The 22,161-nt window shown below is 42.2% G+C and overlaps 1 protein-coding gene across 4 annotated transcripts in view; it reads left to right on the top strand.

Moving 5' to 3' along the window:
* The window catches only part of SYT1 (synaptotagmin 1), a 493,749-nt gene extending 487,245 nt beyond the window's left edge, over positions 1 to 6,504 (top strand). For all 4 annotated transcript variants that reach the window (XM_081128361.1, XM_081128358.1, XM_081128359.1 and 1 more), the window contains one exon: positions 4,126 to 6,504. In XM_081128361.1, the coding sequence (XP_080984487.1) occupies positions 4,126 to 4,332 (207 nt within the window). In that variant the 3' untranslated portion in view covers positions 4,333 to 6,504. The remainder of the gene's footprint in view (positions 1 to 4,125) is intronic.
* The last annotated feature ends 15,657 nt before the right edge of the window (positions 6,505 to 22,161 follow it).

The raw sequence follows: 22,161 nt of genomic DNA, 5'->3' as shown, positions 1-22,161 counted from the left end.
CAGCAAAAAAAAAAAAAGAGAGAGAGAAAGATAAGTATATTGGTTGATGCTAAATATGCAGCATCTTTAAGCTTTATTATCAAAACATAATTAACAATAGAAAAATTAGGCTAAGTTGTATTTTTAATTGTTTAAGTTTAGCTTCTCGTTTCTGAGTCAGAGCAGATGGGTATGTCTGTAAACATGGACCCTTAATGTACTAGATAATAATTGTTATGATAGGAAGTGCTTTATTAGAAGACTTTGTGCCTAACATGTTCAAAATAGGATGCTACATGTGACCAAAATGGGTAGCATATGATCTTATTATTTAGCAATTTTTAAATAAGGCTTACCATTAATTTTTATTTAAGATTTTCTCACTTCATATCCATAGTTAGACTTTTAGAATCCAAAGTTCGCATCCAATAATTTTGGGTTGTTTCTTGCTAATTTTTAATGGGTATCAGAGAGTCAAAATGCTTAAAGCTACACTGCTTTTTATTAAGTAATTGATATGGATCCATCTTTTCATAATATAAAAATTTGCCCATAATTTGAAGGAGAAATGAAGAGTAGGGATCCAAACAACATGGAACCCTCTATAGGTCCAGAGTAACAAAAGTCAACAAATATTCTTCCACTGCATATTTTGACTTTTAATCTATTCTTAGAACACAGGATCTTATGAATGAATTACACTTTTATTCTATGAAGAAAGCTAAGACAATAGCTACATTTATTACATATTTATTTAGTGCCTGGGCCCAAATTCAGCACTTTATTTGTATAATCTCATTTAATCCTTACAATAACCTTATGAGAGGGATTCCATTATTATCCCAATTTTATATATAAGGAAACTGAGGCTTAGAATTTCCTCATATGTAAAATAGGAGCAATAACAGAATCCATATCGAAGTAAGAGTATGCATACAAAAGCACTTGGAACACTCAGCAAATGGTTCCCATCATTATTATTATTCACAATGCTAGTGTTGTCTCCTTTTCAAATCATCATTTTATTGGCAAATGGATCTAGCAATAAGATTAAAGCAATATATAAACCAGCACTGTCCAATATAACTCTGTGAGGATGGAGATAGTTTATTATCCCTGCTGTCCAATGTGGCAGCCACCAGCCACAGGTGGGCAATGAGCACCTCAGTCACTGGAGTGATCAAGGAACTTTATTTATGTTTCATTTACTTAAATTTAAACAGCTACATGTAGCTAGTAGCTAGTGTATTATATAGGGCAGTGTTTAAAAAAATCAGTCATCCAACCATCCTCACATTGGCTCATGGTTTTTATATAAACATTCTCATATACATTTTCACTTGGCAGCAAGTTGCACATGCTTATTTACTTTCAACGACTGTCACATAAGTAAATGACATTGCAGAGGACACTGATTCTCTGTCGGCAACTACTTGTTCACTAGTCCGAACCAGTGAGCTCTCTGCTTCAGACCCACTGGCAAAGCCCTAAGACATCCAATTATCTCCAACAATTTATTTTGTGATATTTGTTCAGTGACCTCTTCTGAGTTCTAAGATGTTTTTCCTATGGAAACTAACACCTCCTGGCATTTTGTTTTTTAATTCCACAAAACAATATCAGGCAGGGCATTGAGATGAAAAATCCTATTATAAACCTTCCCCTTTGAGCGACAATTCTGTACTCGTTTTTAAAAAAATAAATGTCCCCTTTCAACTATAAATTGCAGTGAATGCAGATATATTGAAAATGAAGTGCATGAAAAACAAAACATATGCCGGGTTTCTAGGGCAGATAACATTCTGGAGGAGATAACATTTTGTCAGGACAGAGAGAGTCTGAGCCCCATACAGAGCATATATTAGGCATGGAAAGAATGAGCGTGCCTTTAACTGCAGCCCTCCTCCTCTGCTCCTTAAGTCAATGTATTCTTTTCTTTTCTTGTTTTCCTTCCCAGGAGGCTGCTTTCCTAGTCTCTGCAATTCCCTAGAGAAAGTAATTGAGCATGCTATAACAGGGGGTTAGGTTTCCTTTATCCTGTGGTTACAAGGTTATATGTCTTTCTGTCTCTATACCTATGAAATATGAGAGAAGATAAATATGTTGATTTCCAAATGCACATGAAAATGTTGCATTCCTCTCCCCAAACCCCTCAAAATGTATAAACTATATACACAGCTGGAAAAATTAATCCAAGGCCTTCATAAGGGTATGTTTGTCTTGGGTGTTACTAATCAGTACGTTCCTAGGTGAGTAATCAAAACTCATTCCAACCACTCACTCCAACCTCCAAAAGCCCTTGTTACCTTTGTGCACAGTCCCCAGTGCCCCCCGCCCCTGCCCTGCAATATGACTGCATCCTGATGAATTTGCATGGGAAAAGTTCTCAGAACCAAGCTCAGTTCCAAACACCATCCAGTGGGTAGGTCATCCCCTTGACAATGGAAACAATGCAAGGCTGCACAAAGGAAGACAAGTTTGTCTCCTTTATTGCCAGTGTTTCATTTCACATTCTAAATTTCACTTTGAGAAGTGATCATTTTCTCTGATCTGAAGCTGTACCTGGGCACCTTCTCCCACACATTGGTGCAAGAACGCAGTCCCTCAGAGTACAAAGTCTACTGCAGGGCCAGACTCCACTGGAGCTCCATCTGTCCCTGGCTTCTATCATTACATTTTCTGCTCTTTTTTAATTCTGGTCTCCAAAGATTATGCATTCTACTTTGCTCTAAAGTCTTCCCTTATCTTTGCACTCAGTTTCTAGATTGGAGCAGTTGCATATTTTGACTAAACAAATTCATTCCTTAGGAAGCAGAACTAAAATGTGCTTTTAAAAGTATTTCTTTCATATGATAATGGTACGGATTTGCTTTCATCATTTCAGTCAGTTCAAAAAAAGTAAGTTATTAAAGAAACCCTCAAAATCTAACAGAATCACCAAAATAAACCACGGCCTAAAAAGGTTATTTCCATTTGATGTCAGTGCCGGATTCATAGTAGTAGCTTCTCAATAAGTGTTTATTGAGTGCATGTATGAAAGAAAAATATTGTATTTACTTAGTTACTACTTTTTAAAGACTTTTTACTCTACTGTCACATTTTATATCCCAAACAATTTTTGTGATTAGCTGTAATTCTACATTAGTTTTATGTAAAACATTGTCTTCCGCCCCCCTAAATGGGATTGCTGTACATGGTTGCTTCGGCAATTGTAACCAAAAAAAGAATGGTCTGAGTACCAATGTCAGAAATTTCCCTGATGGACAACTGGAATAAATGGATTTAGAGACAAATACAAGCTGACACAGGTAGCAGGGTATGTGGTTCACAGCACAGACTCTGGAAACCAAAACTCATTCCTTATATAACCTCAGGCAGGTTTCTTCTCTGAGCTCCATCGTCTTATCTATAGAATGGCAATATTAATAGAATCTATTTCAAGAAGTAATTGACTAGTATATAAAAGACTTAGAATAGTGCCAAATACATAATAAAGATGAACATTTACTGAGTATTTTTTTAAATCCTCACCTGAGGAGTGAGGATATTTTCTCCATTGATTTTAGGAGGGGGGGGGAAGAGAGAGAAAAGAGAGAGAAATATTGATGTGGGAGACACATCGATTGATGCCTCCTGCAAGCACCCCAACCGGGGGGTGGGGATCAGACCTGCCACACAGGCAGCGTTCTAACCACTGAGCCACGGCGGCCAGGGCTGAGTATCTTGAAGGTGATGACAGCAGTGACAATGGTGGTGATGATGATGTAATCATGGCAAAATAGTGACGAGGTGTTTTCATAGTCAAGTCGTTTTCCCCCTTGTCCTGGTATTTAGAAATTGATTCTTCTTGCCCGGCCGGGGGTGGCTCAGCGGTTGAGCATCGACCTATGATCCGGGGGATCGGGGTTCGATCAGGGCACATGCGGGGAGCGTGCAGGAGGCAGCCGACCAATGACTCTCTCATCATTGATGTTTCTCTCTCTCTCCCTCTCCCTTCCTCTCTCTGAAATCAATAAAGATATATGTTTAAAAAGAAAGAAGAAGTGGATTCTTCTCATTTCTGATTCCTTAGATCTCAAGGAAGCTCTGGACTAGGGAGGCATCTCAGAGAGGGATGATTAACGTGTATTTTGTGTGTTCTTTCAGAAAGTGCAAGTGGTGGTAACTGTTTTGGACTATGACAAGATTGGCAAGAACGATGCCATCGGCAAAGTCTTTGTGGGCTACAATAGCACCGGGGCGGAGCTGCGACACTGGTCAGACATGCTGGCCAACCCCAGGCGACCCATTGCCCAGTGGCACACCCTCCAGGTAGAGGAGGAGGTTGACGCCATGCTGGCCGTCAAGAAGTAAAGGAAAGAAGCCTTTCTGCATTTGCCCACATAGTGCTCTTTAGCCAGTATCTGTAAATACCTCAGTGATATGGGTCCTTTCATTTTTCCGGCCATGCGTTCCTAACACAATTCAGTGGTACTTCAAATCCTGTTTTAATTTGCACAAATTTAAATGTAGAGAGCCCCTGAGTCCTTCATCCTACCACTGCCCTCCAGATCTACTCTTCTTTTAAGCAATATGATGTGTAGATAGAGCATGACTGAAATTATTTATTGTATCACACAGTTGTATATACCAGTATGCTAAAGATTTATTTCTAGTTTGTGTATTTGTATGTTGTAAGCGTTTCCTAATCTGTGTATATCTAGATGTTTTTAATAAGATGTTCTATTTTAAACTATGTAAATTGACTGAGATATAGGAGAGCTGATAATATATTATATGGTAAATATAGTATCGTCTGCATTCCAGCAAAAAATATCAACATGTAAGGCACTAGTACAGTGAAACTGACATCTTAAAGGACAACTTAAACCTGAGCTTTCTATTGAATCATTTGAGTACCAAGATACACTTACACCACGTGTTTGGTGGGTGAATCCAATTTTGTAGAATTTCTTCACAGGCAAATTAGCATGATCTGAGCAGCATCCAGGCTGATCTCCAGGAAGCATAGCCACAAAACAGAACAGCGTCTGTCTGTACATATCTACAAAGCTAAAATCAGGGCTTCACTCTTACATTTGAAGGAGCAGTTGAACAGGAGTCCATGATTTCATATTACTGCATATAGAGTAACAACGTGATGGTGTTCTGTGTGTGTGTGTCTGTGTGCGCGTGTGCGTGCGTGCATGTGTGTGCATTTGTTTAGGGACAGGGGTGGGTGGGAAGAAGCTGAGGGGAGAAGTCAGCATTTCTGAAATATTGCCTGACTATTTAAAAAGAAAAAAGTAGCTCTCTGTTATCACCTTTATACAAAATGTGCATCCTGTGGATTCTGTCCCAGACTTCACACTTCTAATAATTCCAAAACATTTGCACACTAGACTTTGTAACAAGATATTTTATTATACAAAACCAGATTAGAAGGAATGCAGAATATTTTTAACACAGCAATCTGTGCTTATTACACAAAAGTACTTTGTGGTAAACAGACAGTATTGTAATCCCATCAAAAGATGAAAAGATGAAACAATTAGCCATAGTTCTGAATGCACTTCGATTAAGCCAAAACAGACAGCTAGTGATCTTTTTATATGCTCTTTTTACTTAAAGAAGTTTTAATTTGTCCTTTAAAAAAAAAGGTGAAACAAAACCAAGAACAAGTTCTAGAAAACTGAAGCAACCTCTTATGTATTCTAGATGCTTGATTTAGGAGGAGTTTTTAATGTTTTCAATGTTATTATGTAGTAAATGGCACTATTCTGAAGCTACTAGTCATTCCATAAGCGTCTTCAAGGACTGCTCTGTGTAACACTGTGACTGCCGTGTGTGCTTAGACACGTAGTTTCCTCAGTGGATAGCACTCAATTTATCCCGTAGTGATATTGTGAACAATACTGCCATTCCCTCTACTGCACTGCCCGAGGTGTGTGTAGCACAAACAGTTCTAGTTACAAAGGACCAATTCAGAACTGAGAAGCTATGCATAGGACAAGAAGACACATGGACGGGGGTGGGACACACAGCATTTTGTCAAGCACTGTGCAATATTCCGTATTTCCCCCACGACGGCAGACCAGCCCTCCGGAAGGGCAGCCCGTCATCACACTGCATCCAGTCTCGCCTCCCACACACTTCCGCGGCCCATTTAGCTCCCGGGGCCGCAGGGAGCAGCGATGCTCCGAGGTGGGAGCTGATCTTCACAAATACCGAAACGAAACTGAAGGAAGCCAAGCGCTAGCCTCCTGTTCAGACTTGAGGGTATCAGGCTACTTTTATTTTTAACAACTCGAAGTTCAAAAAGGGCTGGTGGGAAGCTTGGAGCATGGGGTTAGCTGTTTCCTTACGCAACCAGAATTCTTGTCATTTTTCTTTGCCCTTTGACCTTTCCGCCCGGTGATAGCAAACTCTCCAACCAGGGCAGACAGAAAGGGCAAAAGAAGAATGAATAACATCTCCCTCTTCTGTGGATGGTCTATACTTAAAAAAAAAAAAAAGCCAAAAACATAGGAATTAGAAAATACACAAGTCATGATGACTAAGAGCAGACATCAGTTTGGACAGAAGAGTCAGATGAGCAGCTTTCCATTGAAACGGACCGAACTATACCAAAGAGAGGGAGTTGATTGACTTGTAAAAGTCCCTGAAACACCAGAAACTAACATTTCACTTGACTCTATTCAGCTTTAAGTTATTTACACTGAAACAACACTTTAAAACAAGCAGGTTCGAGCTGCTGAAGACACATTCATTTTTGCATTCAAGTACTACTAATGCATTCTTGCAACACTGCCAGACATGGGATATTGTCACCACAGAGTTAGTTGGTACTGTACCACCTCTCACAAGTCAGTGACCGGACCTGCTTTAAGACCAAGATTCGTCCTCAGATAAGCCACATGTACCTTTCTGACAAAGCTGTGTAAAGTGTTAGAATCGGATGGATGCTCTAGAAAGATCCTAGTTGCCTTTGTGTATATTTACTGCCTGCTTGAGTGTTCCTATGTGTGGGTTTTTCTCTGTATCCTGTAGAAATGTTGGGGTGTTTTCTCTTCTGCCATATGGCTCGTGGCCCGCGAGCCAACTACTTTAGCTGTATTTTACCTTCATTTTTGATGAGGTGGTTTAAATTTTGTTTCACTTCGTGTAGTGAATTCCACAGTAGTTTTCTGATTGTTGTTGAAAATAACTTAACATATTACACGGATATTCAATAAAAATGTTTTATTTCCTGTTGATGTTGCCACCTTTCAACTCTTTTTCTTCCCCGACTCTGGTGGTAAGTCAGTGGCCTATTGACTTCTGGGGTTCCTGGAAGCTGAGGCAGCTAAGCGAGCACTTGCACCGAATGCCAGCCTCTGACTCAGTCGGTAAACAGAGTAGCTGAAGGGAAAACATTGCCTAGGGCACGTGTGGCCCTGACTGCCCAGTGCTCCTGGGCGGAATTGTTCTCAACACATTTCTGTTTATGGTCAGTTCACCTGGCGCAGTTTCAGGCCTCTTGCTGTGCCCAAAATATATCCTCCAGGGTTTTCACGAGTCTAGAGCCTGAGTCACACAGCCGCTCCAGGATGGGACTAAAAATAAGATTTTTAAACCCCATTTTTGGAGGGCAGAATGACATTAAATATCCTGCCTATTGCAATTAGTAGAGAAAAAAGTAAACATCTTTCGTCCACTAAATTCAACATTTATCAGGTGGCTACTGTGTACCATGTTTTAACTGGATGCTGGAGACACAAAGAATGATGTGATGAGGTACACCTGGCCCCCGAGTCCACAGTCTCAGACAGACGTTTAAATTCACCATCACAATACACTACAATTTGCACCTTGGATCGCCGAGAACTTTCACTAGACCAATCACAGTGGACGCCATGTGTGCCACCTGGATGCCCCTTTTGCACTGAGGCACTCGACCTGCATCTCCCAGAAGCCTTGCCTGCTGACAGCTCACGCTGTGTCCTTCTGACCTTTCCTGAGGAAGCTGCCTTACCTACGAGATCATGCATCCTCCCGGGCAGCCCACATCCTGGGGCAGCCCACATCCCATGGCCCTTGTCAGATCTAAGGCCCGATCTCAGTTTCACAGCCCCAGGGTTAGCTGAGAATGCTTTTGCAACTGCACTGCAGTTCAAATTCTTCCTCTGCCCGCACGGTTTTCCTGACTCCTTTACAGGTGTTATTCCCAAGAGCATTCCCCCAGGAAATCCCCTTCATGTTAGGCTCTGCGTCCTGGGGAACTCAGCCCATAACACATTCTTTGGGGCGAGGGAGAGCTACCAAGAAAAGTTTTCTAGAGAACATATCATCAAAAGGATGTCCTAACATGGGTGAGGAACATCCGGCCCTCAGACCAAAATCATTTATTTGGTCTGGCCCTGCCAAGGCAACCACAGGTGGGACTCAAAACTCAATAAATCTAGGAGCTTTTTTCATAGCTAATTTTTAAGTTGATAATTTTGTATGGTCTTTGAATGATATTATAATTATCCAAATGGCCCTTGGCAGAAAATAGATTTCCTACTCCTGTAGGAGAACCAGTAGGCATTATCCCAGTGAGTAGGTAAGACTGAGACAAAATCTACCTCATTTAGCGAGGCTGAAAGTTTACCCATGATAAGGTCTTTGACAGCTGGCAACATCACACTCCCTTCAGCTAGCTTTTATTTCAGCTGCCAAATAAAGATGGAGACTAAGCTAGGGAAAGGACCACTCTGAGGAAACAACTGGCAGATATTAAATGTAAGCTGATAAAAGGACATTTAAGGTCCACTAGGGTTAGGTATAAAAAAATTCAGCATTATAAATACATTTGTTTGGTTTTCTTTCTTTTTAAAAGAACATATTTTTATTGACTTCTAGAGAGAGAGAAAGGGAGAGAAAGAGAAAGAGAAACATCACTGTGAGAGCAGAACATCGATCGGCTGCCTCCTGCACGCCCCTCAGTGGGGATCCAGCCTACAACTTGGGCATGTGCCCTGACCCGGAATCAAACTCTAAACATTTTGGTGCTTGGGATGACACCCAACCAACTGAGCCACACCGTCAGGGCTGTTTGGTTTTTAGTGGTGAGCATTTTGGCTTTTTTTAATAGCTCCTAGCATTATGTACAAAACTAGAGTATTTCTTAATGAATTACCAAAAAAAAAAAAAAATCATTCCATCCTTTTGTCAATGTCCTTTTTCCCAAAAAGTTTTTAGGTCTAAGATATACACACAGGATACTTATTAGGTGTTTAGTCAGGAAAATAAAACCATTCCAGGTGTTTCAAAGAGGGAATTTTATAAGAAATTGGCCACAAAGAGAGGGCTGAGAAAGCAGGGGAGAGACAGGTGGTTTCTGAGATTAACAGAAACCACCTGGAATTGTATGCTAGGGCTATCCTAACAAAGTACCAGGGACTGGGTGGCTTAAACAATAAAAGTTTATATTCTCACAGTTCTGGAGGTCCGAGTCCAGGATCAAGGTGTTGGCGGGGTCGGTGTCTTCTGAGGCCTCTCCTGGTTTGTAGATGGTGCTTCCTCCATGCCTGTGCCTTAACCTCCTCTTCATATTAAGGACGTAAGTCATATTGGATTAGGGGCCACCCTAAAGACCTCATTTTAACCTAATTACCTTTTTAAGGGCTCTATTTCCAGATAGAGTCACATTCTGACGTATTGGGGGTTAGGACTTCAACATGCACATGGACAGGAGGGTGAAGAGCACAGTTCAGCCCACAGCGCGGCTGCTAAGTCTGGGAAAACAAAATGAAGACAGTCTTAATGTGGCCAGTACTTTAGAGCAGGGGCTAGAACTGTGGGAGCTCCATTTTTCTGGGACCACTAAGGGTCTCCAATGCTGGTGGGGGGCCAACAGAGAGGCTCCACCTGGAAGGTTTGGGAGCTGCCGAAAGACTCTGACCCAGCAGCAGCCCACTGTGGCTCGGGGAAGGCTGGCAGAAGCTGGAAACAGGACAAGGGGCCCTTCTCCTCTCCTAACCCAACTCACCCAGTGCCGGGCACTGGCAGACCTAACCAGGACCAGCTGGCGTGGGAGTGTAAGGAAACAGCCTGCCGGGTCTTAGAGCCCACCCCAAGGACACAGCAGAGCCCTGACAGGTGGCAGGGAGGGCAGCAAACAAGCGGGCAATGCCCAAGGCATTAGTTTCTTAGTCCTTTCAGGCTATTGTAACAAAAATATGAGACGGGACGGTTTAAACACATATATTTACCTCTCACAGTTCTGGAAGCTGGGAAGGCCAAGCTCAAGGCACCAGCAGATTCAGTGTCTGGTCGGGGTCCTCTTCTTGCTGTGTCTGCACAAAGTAAGGGGGGGGGGCAAGAGAGCTCCCTGGGGTCTCTTTTAAGGGCACTAATCCCATTCAGGACGGCCTCACCCTCGTAACCTAATCACCTCACAAAGGCCCCACCTCCTAATGAGTGTTAGGACTTCAACATAAACATTTGGGAGTCACAAACTTTTTAGCAGCTGCGCAGACTTTCTGAATACACGTTTCTTCCTGGGAGGACTCAGGTGTATCCGAGCCATGCTAGGCCTCACGCACCTGATGAAACAGACACAGAAATCACATTTGTTCTATTTATGTGGAGAGTTTACTGTTACAGATCTGAACATTCCAACCACGATTGCAGTTACCCCCCCACTGTAACGCATCTTTATTACACATGCACCGCACTCTTTGACGTTTAGCAACTGATTTAAGCCGCACACAAATCTTTACCATTAAACAGTCAGAAGGCAACTCTGGAATAAAGAGGTAAAAAATCAGGAAAATAAAAATGAGAAATAGCCTAATACTAAATGTACAAAGAAATTTTCCAAAGCCTACAGAGTAATGATTATTCAGGAGGAACCATCAAGAAGGAACTGCAATAAAAACACCATGCGAACCCGCTGATGATTTGTGATCTAACTTCTGGGCTGGCTGCTAGTTACCTGCATTTTAAAACCTGCGTTTCACGGTTTACTCCTCCCTCCCTCAGCAACACACGTGCCCAAAGCTCCAACAGTCGTCCTTCTCTGACAGTAACCCTCCTGCCAAGAAGCCTTTTCCCCTGTGCAAAATGTACCTGCCCCTGCCGGGGTGCACGCAGGTTCAACAGGATTTTGTACTGAGCAAGTCGGGACGCACTCCCTTCCCAGCTGTCCACTTTACCTCTGTCATTACCCACCTCCCCTGGAATGGGAGTGCAGGTGAGGAACCCAATTCAAGCTGAATTAGGAAAAGAAAGGGGTGGGGTAAAAGAAGTGGGGGAAGGAAGAGAGACAGAGACAGAGACAGAAAGAGGAACAAACTATTGGCTCATCTAAGCAGGAAGTTCAAGGTATGGTCACATTCAGGGACAGCTGGATCAAGGACCTCAAACAACATCACCATTCCCATTCATTCTCTTTTCTTCTCTCTCCCCCTTTGCCCTGGTGTCTCCATGTGACAGCACAGATGGCCCCTAGCACCTCCAAACTTATATTCTTCCAGCTTAGGATGCTTGCAGAGAGCACTACTTTCTCAGTTATGTCCCCAAAATTCCCAGGCCTAATTATCCATGCTTGGATCGCATGCCCTCCTTAAACCAATCACTGTGGCCAGATGACACAGTGTTCGCTTTGGCCAAGCCCAGGTCATGTCCCCAACTCTAGAGCCACAGAAATGAGGAGAGTTCCTCAGAGGAAGATAGAAATGGTATTACGGAGGAAGAAAAGTGGATACAGGGCAAACAAGAACAGCAGGTGTCTACTATTCAGCCCCGGTACATCTCTGCTCTAACATGAGGGATGTTGAAGACACAGACTCGAACCACAGCAGCAGCCTGGTCAATCTTCCCCTTGGCCAAAAGGAAATATTGGAAAGGAAGCATTGAAAGTATGCACCACCTTTCAATGATCTGAAAACACCCATTGGCTTTCCAGGAAAACCCATCATCTGCTATATATTTTAAGCAACTTTTATTCAAAACACTGAGACATTAACACAATTCTAGATTCCTGAATTCATAAAAAATTATTATTATTGAAACTTAAAAGGAAAAAGATGGGCGGAAAATCACTCTACACACCCTTTTTGTTTTGCAATATGGGCTGACAGTCTTGGTCCATATACCTTTTTGGAGTGTCTTTTTAACATTTTTTAAAATTACAGTTGATGTAAAATATATTAGTTTCAGGTGTTCAACCCTGTGATGAGACACTTATATAACTTACAAAGAAAACAAGCCTTTTTTTTGTTGCCATGTAGTCTTTATAATTCTTATTTTTAATGGCCATCAGACTTTTCTTCAGGTGGATAAACGAGAACTTATTCAATCATTTCCCTGACATCAGATATTTAAGTCATGACTAGTTTATTTCTTACATAAATAACATTGCTATGGATACTTTAGTGGAGATTTTATTTCTTATTCCATTAATCTATTATTATCTATTATTAAATAGATTTTATCTATTTATAGTCTTAAGATAAGTTTCCAGAATTTTCCAAGTTGGTTTCTTGGAAGGTCTCACCAAGAAAAACTGCCATTGGTGTTATGTGTTCCAGTTTTCCCACAGCCTCCCCAGCTGTGGGCTTGGTGCTTTCAATGTCTGGCAACTGTAGAGGGTCAACAGCCTCGGTGATGACAGGCCCAGAGCTGGAATACGAGTCTCTCCATTCCACTGTCCTCTTCACTACTCCAGGCAGCTTGATTAAAAAATAAATGACATGAGCCCGGCCAGTGTGGCTCAGTGGTTGAGCATCAACCCATGAACCAACAGGTCACTGGTTCGATTCCCAGTCAGGGCACATATCTGGGTTGTGGGCTCAATCCCCAGTAGGGGGCATGCAGGAGGCATCCAATTGATATTTTTCTCTCATTGATGTTTCCATTTCTCAATCCCTCTCCCTCCTTCTCTCTCTAAAAAAAAATAAATAAATAAAAGCATATTTTTTTAAAATAATAAATGACATGAGCTCTGGTCAGGTGGCTCAGTTGGTTGGAGCATCATCCCATGCACCAAAAGGTTATAGGTTCCATCCCCGGTCAGGGTACATACAGGAGGCAACAGATCCATGTTTCTCTCTCACATTGATGTTTCTCTCTCCTCTCTCTCTCTCTCTCTTTCTCCCTTCCTCTCTCTCTCTCCCTTCTTCTCTCTCTAAAAATCAATGAAAACATATCCTCAGGTGAGGGTTATAAAATATAAAAATAAAAATTAAAAATAAATGACATGAGAAAAGCTTTGGCAGAGAGCCTGAGAAGAGAGGGTGGCAGGAGAGAAGCTCAGAAAGAGACCGCCCAGGAGAAGGAGTGTCCAGATGAGGCAATTTGCTCCCCTCACCTTCCCATTGTGACCTGTAGACTAAGTGAGGAGTTGCTCAGGTCCCTCCCTGCTCTCTAAGACGTCACACCTTTTGTGTCACAGAGGCCGCACACTGCCTCCCAGTGCCCAGCCTCACCATTCTGGCTCTCACCTGAGAGCAGGAGGAGCTCCAGCTTGAGAGCTGACAGCTGTGTTCAAATCCTGATTCACTCACTTAGCTGTTTAGTCCTAAACAAGCCCCTTAATTTTGTGTATTAAGCTAACGAACATTAGAACCTAGTATAAAATAAGCATTCAATAAACGGTAGTTGTTGTCTTCTAAATCTAGCCCAGGATCGGCAAACTTTATGTGTAAAGTGAAATATTCGGGGCATCTTCTCTTCTTCCTACTATCCGACAACCATCCATCCTTCCTTTCTTTCTAACCCTTTAAAAGTGTAAAAACCTTTGTGCTCACTTCGGCAGCACATACACTAACAATGAAAAACCTTCTGTAGCTCACAGGCCATACGAATGCAGGCAGCTATAGTTTTCGGACTAGACTCAAGTCATGTCATGGCTTCTTCAAAACCTCCCTCGTGCTGGGCTGGCATGCCTCAGCAGCTGAGCATCGACCTAGGGTCCAGGAGATCGGGGGTTCAATTCCTGGTCAGGGCACATGCCCAGGTTTCAGGCTCGATTCCCAGTCGGGGGCGTGCAGGAGGCAGCCGATCAATGATGACTCTCTCATCATTGATGTTTCTATCTCTCTCCTTCTCCTTTCCTCTCTCTGAAATCAATAAGATATATTTACTTTTATTTTTAAATATGTCTTTATTGATTTCATTGAGAAGAAGGAAGAGGGAGAGAGAAACATCAATGATGAGAAAGAGTTATTGATCCGCTGCCTCCTGCATGCCCCCTGCTGAGTACCAAGCCCACAACCCAGAGACACTCAGGCAACTCAAGGAAAGAGAGCGATGTGACATTTATTTCCAGATGCACTGTGCTGCACTGTCATGCTCTCTCTGAAGCACAATCTAAATTCTCAAGCTTAGTTCATTAATGCCACATCCTTCTAGGCAACATGTGGCTCCTTCTACCCCCAAATGCCTCTGGCCCTCAGGCCAACAATGCTCTTTAGAGTAAGAATGCCTGACTTGCCACTTTCCTCGAACATACTGAAGAATTTTTTTTTTAATTCATGGGAAAATGAACATATTTCAGAAAACTAAAGCAAAGCTTCCTCCAGCAAGTGTGAGATAGTCAGGTGATTTATCAATTATGAAAAGGAACTGGAAGATAGGTCCCTGACTAATTTCCTGTCAGTGTCACAGTTGCCTCATTTTCTCACGTTTCTCTACAATATGTGCTGCTGGGCTTCTCACAGCCAGGACTCAGACCCAGGTGACTCAAATTAGGCAGGCTTGGGACAGTAATTTATGGGCCGAGTGACTCATTAACCTTTGCTTTGCCTCTAGCAGGGATGATCACTGCTTGAGTCTGATGGCTAGGAAGGAGCCGTGGGATCTTTTGCCTCCCCACCCCCAGAAACCACTATAACTTCAGACCCACTCAGGCCTGCATTTCTACCCTGAAAATATTTCCTCCTTCTTAGAGGGTCCTTTAAGAAGATGACTACCATCTCTACATAGTTATTCAATACTTACTGTGAACTAAGTACTAATTCTTCAGTTAGGAGTCTGTGAGGCAGATCGAGGTGGGATCACATTATGGGCTGAATTGTGTCCCCCGAGAATGTCATATTTAGAAGTCCTAACTCCTGGCACCTCAGCATGTGACTCTGTCTGGAGATAAAGCTCTTAAAAATGTGATTAAGTTAAAACGATCTCCTTAGGGTGGGCGAGCCCTCATCCAATCTGAGTGGTGTCCTTCTAAGAAAAGATTAGGACACGCAGAGAGCCCCCAGGGGTGCAAACACACAGAGGAAAGATGTGAAGGGGCAACAGGAGGGCAACCATTTGCAGACCAAAGAGCGGGGCCTCAGAGTGAAGCAAACCTGTTGGCACTTTGATCTTGGACTTCCAGCCCCTTTGAAACTGTGAGAAATAAATTTCTACTGTTTAAGCCACCCAGTCTGTGGTATTTTACTATGGCAGCCCTGCCAGGCTAATACAGGGCCCATCCCTTTGGCCCTTGACCAAACTCAAAATGTTTCGACCCAAGGGAAACCTGCCTTCCCAAGACTGCAGAACAGACCCCTCTGGTCCTCTCTCTGACTTGAAAGACAGGACCTATGCTCTCTCTTTCCAAAGTCTGTCCCGACACAGACCCTTCCCCTCAGACTTCCCTCCTCTCACCTTCCTGGACAGCATAGCACTTCTCCTGCCCCATTTACCCACTCCCAGTTCACATCTTTCTCTCCCCAGAGTGATCACTGTTCTACAAAATTATGGGCTCCCCACACAGGGTGAGGAGGAAGTTTAAGCACAGTGTGTGTCTTTCCTTTGTCTCAGATGCATACTGTATTAGTCAGGGTTCTCCAGAGAAATGGAACCAGTAGGATGTGTATATACATAGAAAGATTTATTTCAAGGAATTGGCTCACATGGTTGTAGAGATTCAGGGAAGAGTAGCAGTTTGAGTCCAAAGGCAGTCTGTGGGCAGAATTCCTTCTTGTTCAGGGGAAGTCGGTTTTTGTTCTATTAAGACATTCAACTGATTAGATGAAGCCCACCTGCATTATGGAGGGCAATCTGCTTTACTCAAAGGCCACCGATTTAGATATTAATCTCATCCAACAAACACCTTCACAAAAACAGAAAATTCTGGAATAATGTTTGACAAAATATCTGAGAACTGTGACCCAGCCACAGTGACCCATAAAATCAACCATCATACACATCTCCGTTGTACTAAACTGCTTTGCCTTGTCCTCACTGCACTAATTAGAAGGGAAATGTCCAAAATAATAGCCACTAACTGTGCAAGGCTAGTCCAAGTTGAGATGTACTGTAGCTATAAAACACATACCAAGTTTCAAAGACTAAGTATAATAAAAAGAACGTAAAATATCCTACTAATTTTTATACTGATTTCACCTGGAAATGCTCATTTTGATGGTGTATTGAGTACAGTGGTACCTCGGTTTTCAAAGGCAGTTTGTTCTGGAAGACCCTTCTAGTTCTAAAACGTTCAAAAACCGAGGGATCAGCAGCCGACAGCTGGGCCTCAGGATCTTGCCCTCAGTGGAAGCCGTGTGGCATGTTCAACTTCCAAGGCGTGTTCGAAAACAGAAGCATTTATGTCTGGGTTTCTGGCATTCGTAAACCAAAATGTTCATCAACAGAGACCTCAGAAAGCTGAGGTACCACTGTATATTCCTTTCCTACAGCTGCCATACAAATTGTTACTAATTTAGTAGCTTAAAACAACACAAATTTATTATCTTATATTTCTCTAGTTCAAAAGCTTGACTCAGGTCTTAATGGGCCAAAATCAAGGTTTTGACAGGGCTGCATTCTTTCTGGAGGCTCTAGGTGAGGGTCTGTCTTCTTGCCTTTCCCAGCTTCTGGAGGTTGCCCACATTCCTTGGCTAGTGGCCCCCTTGCTCCACCTGGGAAGCCAGCAGAATCTTTCTTATCCCTTTTCCTTCCTCACATCTCTCTGACCACACCCTGAGAAGGAGTCTCCATTTTTAAGGACTCCTGTGATTGTACTGGGCCCACCTGAATAATTCAGCATAACCTGATCTCGAGGTCCCTAACTTTAATCACATCCGCAAAGTCCCTTCACCATGTAAGGAATATACTCACATTTTGGGGATCTTGGACATCTTTGGGTCCTATGTTCTGCCTACCACATTGTGTTAAATAAATATCATTAGAATTAATCCCAGCCCTGGCCAGGCAGTTCAGTTGGTTGGAACATCATCACCTACAATGAAACAGTTGCTGGCTCACACCTAGGGCACACACCTAGGTTGTAGGCTCCATCCCTGCTCAGGGTGTGTACAGGAGGCAACTGATTGATGTTTCTCTTTCTCTCTCTCCTCTCTCTGTCTCTCTCCCTCCCTCTCTCAAATCAATAAATACATCCTCAGGTGAGGATAAAAAAAAAATTCCACTTTTTTTTTTTTTACTTTCCTTAATGTGCTTATTAAAAAATTTAAATTACCTATGTAGTTTCCAATTATTGAGAAAACAATAGTTTTATTGTTCAACACTGTATGAGAAATTGAGAAATACATAGATCAATGGGCTTTTCAAAAGTTATAGATCAAGTCAATAATGATGCCAAGAACAGTGAAGTGCCTCAGGTCTCAGACCTCTTCTCTTTCCACACTCATCCAGGGTGATCTCATCCTGTCTAATGACTTTAATGCTACTTATGTGCTGATGGCTCCCAACTTTTTATCTCCAGCCCAGACCTCACCCTTGAACTCGTATATCCACTTGGCTACTCAGTATTTCCATTTGGATGTCTAATAGGTATCTCAAATGTAATATATCTCAAACTGAACCCTTGCTTTTCTCCAGTTCCAATCCCATTCACCATCCCAACCTACCGCTCATACAGTTTTCCTCATCTCAGTAAAGCCCCAAACCTCCAAGGTAACCCTGACTACTCTTTTTCTTTTCTGACACACACCCAATGTATCAGCAAGTTCTGTCAGTTCTACCTTTGAAATACATCCAATATTTAATTATTGTCAACACCCTACAACCTGGCCCAAGATACCACTGCCTTTCACACAACAGCCCCATAATTGGCCCCTGTGCTTTAATCCTTCTGCCTTCCAGTTTATTTTCAGTAGAGCAGCCAAAGTTATCATGCTAAAACATGCAGTCATGTCATTCCTCATCTTAAAATACTCCCATGGTTTTCTATCTCGCTCAAAAGAAAAGCTGAATTCTTTACCATGTTCTCCATGGCCCCCCATGGCCTTGCCTCTAGCTACTGCTTGGCCTCATCACTCACCACTCTCTCCCTGGCCTACTCCACTCATTTGTATTTGCCACCTTGCTGTTCCTCAGATATGCCAAACATGCTTCCACCTCAGGGTCTTTGCACCTTCTGTTCCCTCTCCTTCAACAGTCATTCTCCAGAGAGCTTCATATCTCATGCCTTCATTTTCTTTAGGTCCTTAATCAAATGTCAACTTTCAGCATCCCCATGCCATCACTCTCTATTCTCCTTACCCTGCCTTATTTTCCTTCATAAAACATCTCTCTGTGACATACCGTCTCCTTGTTTATCTGGTTATTGGCTATCTCTCCTCAATAAAAATGTATCCATAAGACTGAGCTTTTTATCTGCTTTATTCATTCCTGTACCTCCAGCGTCTAGAACAGTGCCTGAAACACAGTAGCCACTCAATAAATACTGATCAATAAATATGCTCTAATTGACTCAGAAAGGATTAGTAACTTTAGGCTGAAGAATTAAGAATAAACTAGAAAACTGTGTATTCAATATTATTTTTTTCAGAACTGTATTATTTGTTTATTTATTCATTTATTTTTATTAAATTTATTGGGGTAACAATGGTCAATATGAACATATAAGTTTCAGGTGTGGGTTTCTATGTTACAAGATCTGTATACTGCTGTGTGCCCATCATCCAGTCATATCTTCTCCCGTCACCATATATTAAGTCCCCATTCATGCCCCACCTCCTTCCCTAGAACAGTATTATTTAGTTCCAGCAGATTTTTAAAGGCATCTTTTAAGTCTTAACGACATTAGCCAATTTTCAGATGAGAATCTTATCGTTCAAAAAGCAAATGGTTTCAAATCCTTTTGCCCTTTTGCCACTCAAAATTAGTTTTTCCTACACAGATAATTGTTCAAATCTAGCCTTTAGAACTGGCACAAGAAAAAATACAGATACTCGCTGTTACAATAAATGGAAAAGTAGCGAAAATTACTGATTTTTTTTTTCCAGTTCATTTAACCCCCAATCAACTGTCAAGCAAAACATCCTTCCCAACTGACAGCTTCAGTTAGCAAACTAAAGGGCCTGCTTTTCTCAGCTCCTATCACATCGCAAGTCTCAGAGAGCAAACTAATTGCTTATCACTTAAGCAGAAAGAACAGGGGCATTATATTTTCTTATTACTGTACAACTAATGTCCTTATTTGCTAATGCTTTCAGTGCTGATGATCTCAACTTTCAAATTGCATTTTTTTCTCCACCCATAATGAAAGCAGCTATTTATGACTCTGAAGTAAACTTTTCCTTTGCTTTATTTTTCTTAAAATCACACTGCGCTTGAAACTATCTACATGCAGCACTGCGATGTTTTAAAGAAAATACCAACAGCCTTCATCTTCTTCCCATAAAACCCTGAGGTAATGTCTACATTGCCCCCAATCTTTACCAATCTTGTGACCCTTAGAAAGTAGGAAAGGGTATTCTGCTAAATCACTTTAAAGATTACTAGAACATTCAACCTAAGAAGACTATTATAAAGTTGAAAAGAAATATCATAATTCATAAGTTAAGGGCATTAGAAACTCTTGCCATACACAAATACGCCAATGGAATAGAATAGAAAGTCCAGAAAGGGACCATAATATATATAATAATTTAGTATATGAGAAAGCAGTTGTTTCCATCGTTTTTTAACTAGAATGTCTTAGAATTGTCCAATCATTTGGAAAACAGATTTAAATTCTGTGTCAGTTAGGAATGTTCTGGCCATAAGTAACAAAACAACAACAAAAACTCAATGAGACTTAAAACACACAGATGTCGAGCTTTCCTTGTTCATCACATGAAGCCCAAAGAGAGGCAGTCCCAGGACTGGCTCAGAACCTCAAGGACTTTTTGAAGTACCCGGACTCTTTCCTCTTCACCATCCTCAGTGGGGTGGCTTTTCATACTTGGAAATGTCACCTCACGGTCTAAGATGGCCATCATAGCACAAGACATCAAGTGCTCACATACCAAAGGCAAGAGGTCAACGCCAGGCTGACGAGAGAGAGAGAGCTCTCCTTTAGTGTTTCTCTCCTTTTGTCAGGAAGTTAAATTGTCTGCAGAAACCTCAGAAAAATGTCTCTCCTGTATCACTAGCTAGGCCAGGTCCAGACCATTCCTTATTGCACAGGATGTAGGTTAAACCAGTATCTGAGGGTTTCCGTTTCTGCAGTTGGGAGGGAGACAAGGGAAAACTGGGTCAGGAACGGATATGGGGCTGCCAATCAGACCCTCCCTAACGCAGATCGACTGCATGCTTCTGGCCATCATGAGAGTAAACGCTACTGGACTAGTCGTCCCCCACAGACAACTGTAAACCTAAAGAAAATATGTGAACTTAATAAACTGACGAGCAGAACAGATTCAATGACATGGAAGCATAGTTGAGACTGACAAAATGTCAGAGGGAGGGGAGAGGGGGTGGAGGGGGAGAGAGTAACCAAAGAATTTATATACATATATGCACAACCCAAGGACACGGACAATGATGGGGAGAGGGACTGGGGAGGGGGAAGGAACAGGGGGGAACGGGTCATTGGGGAGAAAAAGGGACATCTGTAATACTTTAAACAAAAAGAAAAATTATACATATTTTAAAAAAAGAAAATATGTGAAGTGACTGTTTTCAGATGTTGGACAACAGGATAAACAGCACTAAGTTCACTGAGACAGGGAAACAAATGAGGTGAACCGCATGACCACCCCAGCTTTTTTCATGGAGAAACTCAGGCTGCAGGAGGAAGGGTAGTCCACACAAGGTATGGTGGTCTTGCTAAGCTGAGGAAGCAGAGGTCGAGGCACACAGCTACTGAGGCAGCTGGAACTTGTGGGGCAGGGTACCAGAAAAAAAATAAGGGAGATGTGCAGAGAAGGAGCTCCAAAATCTACATAGGAATCCCCTTGAATCTTAGGCCAAATACTCACTTGTGTGTGTGCAAAGTGAGACTCCATGACGCTGGGCCATAAGGAATTGCCAGGGAAGAAACAACTGCCAGGATACTGAGAGCAGGGCAACCAACACACCCACATGGACCTGGGGGACATCCGAGCTCCAACCAGTCAGTGAAAAGACCCACACCGTGGACTGAAAAACAAACCTGGAAAGAATCATGCTGATTCACAAGAACATAACCTGCTGAACAAAACTCACGATTAAGGAAGAAAAAAACTCAGGGCAACCAGTTATGTAGCATTCATCGCGGTCACATACAAGCAAAAATTACTCCACAAAAGAAAAATGTGACCCAGAACCAAGAGAAAATCCGTCAGTTAGGAACAAAATTAAATGGATGTGATTAAAATATTTCAAGGCAAAATGAGAAATATCAATGTGCCAGAAGAAAATGCAGTTGGAAATTTCCAAGCTTTATACCGACAGTAAAAGTATAAGTTAAATGATTGCTAAATTTAATTACTGTACCTATGAATTTAAAACACTTCTGAATCAACAGCAAAACACTTCACGAACTGAGTTAAAATAAGCAGAAAACTGCGGGAATGAAACTTCTATGGAAAAGGCTACAATTATTTATATAAAAAGGCTTTCAGCCCAGCGGGAGTGGCTCAGCAGTTGAGCATCGACCTAAGATCCGGGAGATCGGGGTTCAATTCCCTGTCAGGGCACAGGGCAGGGTTGTGGGCTCGATCTCCAGATGGGCAGGCGGCAGCCCATCAATGACTCTCTCATCATTGATGTTCCTCTCTCTCTCTCTCCCTCTCCCTTCCTCTCTCTGAAATCAATAAGAACATGTTTTTAAAAAAAAAACTTTCAGAACAATAAGGAAAAAGTAATGATGCAAAAATTTTTTAAGCAATGGCTATAAAAACACTAAAGGTCGCCCGGCCGGGCGTGGCTCAGCGGTTGAGCGTCAGCCTAAGATCCAGGCGATCGGGGTTCGATTCCCGGTCAGGGCACAGGCCCGGGTTGCGGGCTGCAGCCGATCAGTGACTCTCTCATCATTGA

Source organism: Miniopterus schreibersii (assembly GCF_964146895.1).
Source record: "Miniopterus schreibersii genome assembly, chromosome: 2".
Taxonomy (NCBI): domain Eukaryota; kingdom Metazoa; phylum Chordata; class Mammalia; order Chiroptera; family Miniopteridae; genus Miniopterus; species Miniopterus schreibersii.
This window is presented reverse-complemented; position numbering and strand designations above follow the sequence as displayed.